Below are 4,510 nucleotides of genomic sequence, written 5' to 3'. Positions count from 1 at the left end.
ACTGCTCTCTGCAGCACCTATAAAAGAGATGCTTTGGTACTCAGCAATGATGTTCCGTATCTCTCACAAAACCATCTCTTCAATTCTCTCTTTCTCAAAAATCTTGTTTATATTTTTTTAATAAAACAAAGAATATAAAGATGATGGTTATCTTAATACTAAAGTATGTCCTCGTGATAGTCATGACTTTGATATTGAGAGTCCTATACGATTCCATTTGTTGCTACTTCCTCACACCAAGACGCATCAAGAAGTTTATGGAACGTCAAGGCGTCACCGGCCCTAAACCACGCCTCCTTACCGGAAACATCCTCGATGTCTCCAAAATGCTCTCTCACTCCGCTTCTAAAGATTGCTCCTCCATCCACCACAACATCGTTCCACGCCTTCTTCCTCACTACGTCACTTGGTCCAAACAATACGGTATGTACAGTTAGGGCCGGTCCAACGGTTTTAGATGTCCAGCGTTAAGATTAAAATTTTGTGTCATTTTAATATGTTTTCTTTGTTACCGTAAAATAAAAATAAAAAACTGAAAGCATGAAATTACGGTTTGGACGGGGACATGCATATAATACATTTGGCAGTATATATATATTACACATTTAACACTTAGGCCATGTAATGACTGAAATATCCTTTTACAGGGAAGAGATTTATCGTATGGAACGGGACAGAACCAAGGCTATGCTTGACGGAGACAGAGATGATTAAGGAATTGCTAACGAAGCACAATCCCGTCACCGGGAAATCATGGTTGCAACAGCAAGGGACTAAAGGGTTTATCGGACGTGGGCTACTCATGGCCAATGGCGAGGCTTGGCACCACCAGCGCCACATGACGGCGCCAGCGTTCACACGTGATAGACTCAAAGGATACGCGAAGCATATGGTGGAGTGCACGAGTTTGATGGCGGAGAGGCTGAGAAAGGAAGGTGAGGAAGAGGTGGAGATCGGAGAGGAGATGAGGCGGCTCACGGCGGATATAATCTCGAGGACAGAGTTTGGAAGCAGTTGTGACAAAGGAAAGGAGCTTTTTAGTTTACTCACTGTCCTACAGCGTCTTTGTGCTCAAGCTACTCGCCACCTCTGTTTTCCCGGCAGCCGGTAAGTTTTATTTTATTTCATAAAGCTTTGTTAGGAATTGCCATTTATATCAAATATTTTCTTAAAAGAATAATATAGTAGTATATATATATATATATATTGTTTGGTTCTCACGATTTGTTAGTGTTACTTAATTTGATGAAACGTTAATTTAACCATATTATCCACTAACATATTAAATCTGAAAAAAAATAACAATAGTTTTCATGAATGACGACTTTTACATGGTCACTATTTTGCCAACATAAAAACGTTGCATGCATCTAACTGATGACTTAACGTGTAGTAATTTTTTTTTGTATTTCAAAGGTTTCTACCGAGCAAATACAACAGAGAAATAAAGTCTCTAAAAACGGAAGTAGAACGTCTTTTGATGGAGATCATAGAGAGTCGAAGAGACAGCGTAGAGATTGGTCGGAGTAGCTCCTACGGCGACGACCTCTTAGGGCTTCTCTTAAACCAGATGGATAGCAACAAGAACAACCTTAATGTTCAGATGATAATGGATGAGTGCAAGACTTTCTTCTTCACAGGCCATGAGACGACCTCTCTTCTCCTCACGTGGACTCTCATGCTCCTTGCTCATAATCCAACGTGGCAGGACAAGGTCCGCGATGAGGTTCGGCAAGTTTGTGGCCAAGATGGTGTCCCCTCCGTTGAACAGCTCTCAAGTTTTACCTCGGTATGTTCTTTTCACTCACACTATTCCAGTACATTCTTTCGTTGTATTTTAGTGGAACAATGGTTTCTCGTCACTGTTTTCTATAGTGGCCGCTTAGACACATAGACGTTTAGTCTCGGACGTTCTGATTGTGACCAACTCGTTGACAAGAATTCAACGATTCTTTGATTTAATCATAGGCATCCGATTAATCAGCTCATGGACCGGTTAACATATTTTAATTTTATATTCACAAAATATTAATTAAAATCAATAATACAAAAAAAAAATGCTAGTTAATCCCTCCTCGAATGCTCGAGTAGTGCATAATGAATTATAAATATAGATTTCATTAGTGTTTTAAATAATTGTTTTTTTTTGTTTAATTATGAGCTTGGTAGGTAATTTTCTTGCTCGTAAAGCTAGAATTCGTTATATAATTTATTCTTTCCTAAAATATATAAAAATAAGTAAAGGTGATCTAGTTGACCAAATAAAAATCAGAATTCTTTTGAATATACTAAAAGGAAAATGAAAGAGAAAGATCTTAAAAGTTTCACGTTTCCATTATAATTACAAGAAATATAATTTTTAAATAAAATGTATATATGAGATATAAAGAAGTAAGAACAATAGTATAACAAACTCAAAACAAAACAAAAGTCTTTTAAAACAATTGAAACGTATGTGTTAATGTTGTATGCGTTGTTATGCATATACACATGTCTACTAAGTTTTGACTTTGGTCGAGAATTTGGATAGAATCACAATTATATCTTTCATTTTTTAAAAATTCGTTGCTTGTAACGCCAATTTTTATGGGTGCGGGTGGGGTAGTACCTTCATTCAACACACTACAGGCAATGCCACTAAAGTCGTAGTGCTTCTTCCGTAACTAAATCTCAATTAGTACATATCTGGTCAACTTTAATATGATATAACTAGAATATTTCATTAATATTGCCATAAATTATTATAATATAGTTTTGAAGTCAGATGATTCATTTCACGTAATGACATAGAACAAAATTCATGTATTTATTAGACCAATATGAAATTTAATTACATAAGCATTGTTCAACATTTGATTAGATAGACCGAGAGACTCGTGATGAGGCTTTCCACATCTAAAATCGAAATAAGGCAGATTTAATAATGAGATAAATAAAATATTCCACTTGTTGAAAAGATTAGCACTACAACATGCTTTGCATAAAATACTAAAAGATATCATTCATTAAACGATTTTGACAGCTTGAAAGGCAATTCTTAAAACCATGTAAAGATCTGTGAGAAAGAGTCATAAGGCACTTCATAAGATTGTTAGATATGATATCTTAAAAGGATTTTGCTATAATTTAATATTCAACTAACTTATCTTTCTTTCTTTATTTTTTCTTCTTTCAACAGTTAAACAAAGTGATAAACGAGTCACTACGACTTTACCCTCCTGCTACTCTTTTACCAAGAATGGCCTTTGAAGACATAAAATTAGGTGACCTTATCATCCCTAAAGGTTTATCGATATGGATCCCTGTCCTTGCAATCCATCATAGTAAAGAATTATGGGGTGAAGATGCGAACGAGTTCAACCCTGAGCGATTTGCAACTAAAAGTTTTGCATCTAATCGGCATTTCATGCCTTTTGCGGCTGGACCAAGAAACTGCATTGGCCAGACTTTTGCAATGATGGAAGCAAAGATAATATTAGCAATGCTTGTTTCCAAATTCAGTTTCGCAATATCGGATACATATAGACATGCACCTATTGTTGTGCTTACTATAAAACCCAAGTATGGAGTTCAATTAGTTTTGAAGCCACTTGATTTCGTGAAAGGAGACTTATCTAGTATAGCTCCCTGAGAGAGTTCTGATTTTTGAGTGACATGAGGGATTTGTAATTGATACGATTTTGAAATGAGTATAATAAAGAGTCTTTTGTTTATTTATTTGATAACTAATTACATTTTTTATGGAATCGAACGTAATATTAATTCAACCAAACAAAAAATGTTTTTACAAAATATGTAACATAAATGGATAGATTAAATGCTGATAATTACAAATTAAAATTGGTCGCAAGTTATCTCAAAAATTGGTGATAAATTTCGAGTTGCATTCGTCGTTAATTAAATAACAACATATCCAAATTTCGAGTTGCATCCATGCATGATAACTCCTCTATACAACACTCCATAAATAGATGACACTCAGGCCTCATCTATAAAAATGAACTTTTCACACTTCTAGAGATTGTCTTAATTTCTATTGAATTTGGTCCTTGTTGCTTGAGAGTATTTATTCAAATTTAATGTGATTACTATTATGTAATTTTTGGTCTTATTCCATTGGTGATTAATCTGCAACTGTGAGAGGTAATGTATAATTACTTCCATTGATGAGGAGAAATTTTTTTCTGGGTGCTAATAACATTTGACAGACAAAAGTACGAAAAGGAAAAAAGGAATCAAACTAATTTCCAAACTCCAAACTCTATAACATGGAAAGAAATACATAGTCAAAATAAGTGGAAATGCACTGCATCAAACAACTTCTAACCTTAGAACAAGTAATTCATTAAAATAAAATAAAACTATTTAATTTACCAAAACTAATGATTTTTTCGCGAATCTAAAAGAAACCCACATTGCAAGTCATGGGATATATAGAGGGTGAAAAGTGGGTTGATGGTTTCCAGTTTTAAACAATTTATATAATTCTTTCGTTTGTCGAGAGGCTTAT

At 34.7% G+C, this 4,510-nt stretch overlaps 1 protein-coding gene across 1 annotated transcript; it reads left to right on the top strand.

The window, feature by feature from the left end:
* LOC104750507 (cytokinin hydroxylase) lies at nucleotides 1-3,717 on the top strand. Its single transcript, XM_087491492.1, has 4 exons — nucleotides 1-423; nucleotides 648-1,107; nucleotides 1,417-1,789; nucleotides 3,179-3,717. Exons 1-4 carry the CDS (start codon nucleotides 141-143, stop codon nucleotides 3,629-3,631), a joined length of 1,569 nt encoding a protein of 522 aa, XP_087347618.1. The 5' UTR covers nucleotides 1-140; the 3' UTR covers nucleotides 3,632-3,717.
* Nucleotides 3,718-4,510: the final 793 nt, after the last annotated feature.

The sequence above is a fragment of the Camelina sativa genome, chromosome 16, assembly GCF_030686135.1.
Source record: "Camelina sativa cultivar CO46 ecotype springtype chromosome 16, ASM3068613v1".
In the NCBI taxonomy this organism is placed as follows: domain Eukaryota; kingdom Viridiplantae; phylum Streptophyta; class Magnoliopsida; order Brassicales; family Brassicaceae; genus Camelina; species Camelina sativa.
This window is presented reverse-complemented; position numbering and strand designations above follow the sequence as displayed.

What these genes read in the sequence shown, in the direction of transcription:
- LOC104750507 (XM_087491492.1), top strand. Translation starts at nt 141, where the DNA reads ATGATGGTTATCTTAATACTAAAGTATGTCCTCGTGATAGTCATGACT. An exon ending in CTCTGTTTTCCCGGCAGCCG is followed by an intron (nt 1,108 to 1,416) that starts GTAAGTTTTATT and finishes TGTATTTCAAAG; the next exon opens with GTTTCTACCGAGCAAATACA. An exon ending in AGCTCTCAAGTTTTACCTCG is followed by an intron (nt 1,790 to 3,178) that starts GTATGTTCTTTT and finishes TTCTTTCAACAG; the next exon opens with TTAAACAAAGTGATAAACGA.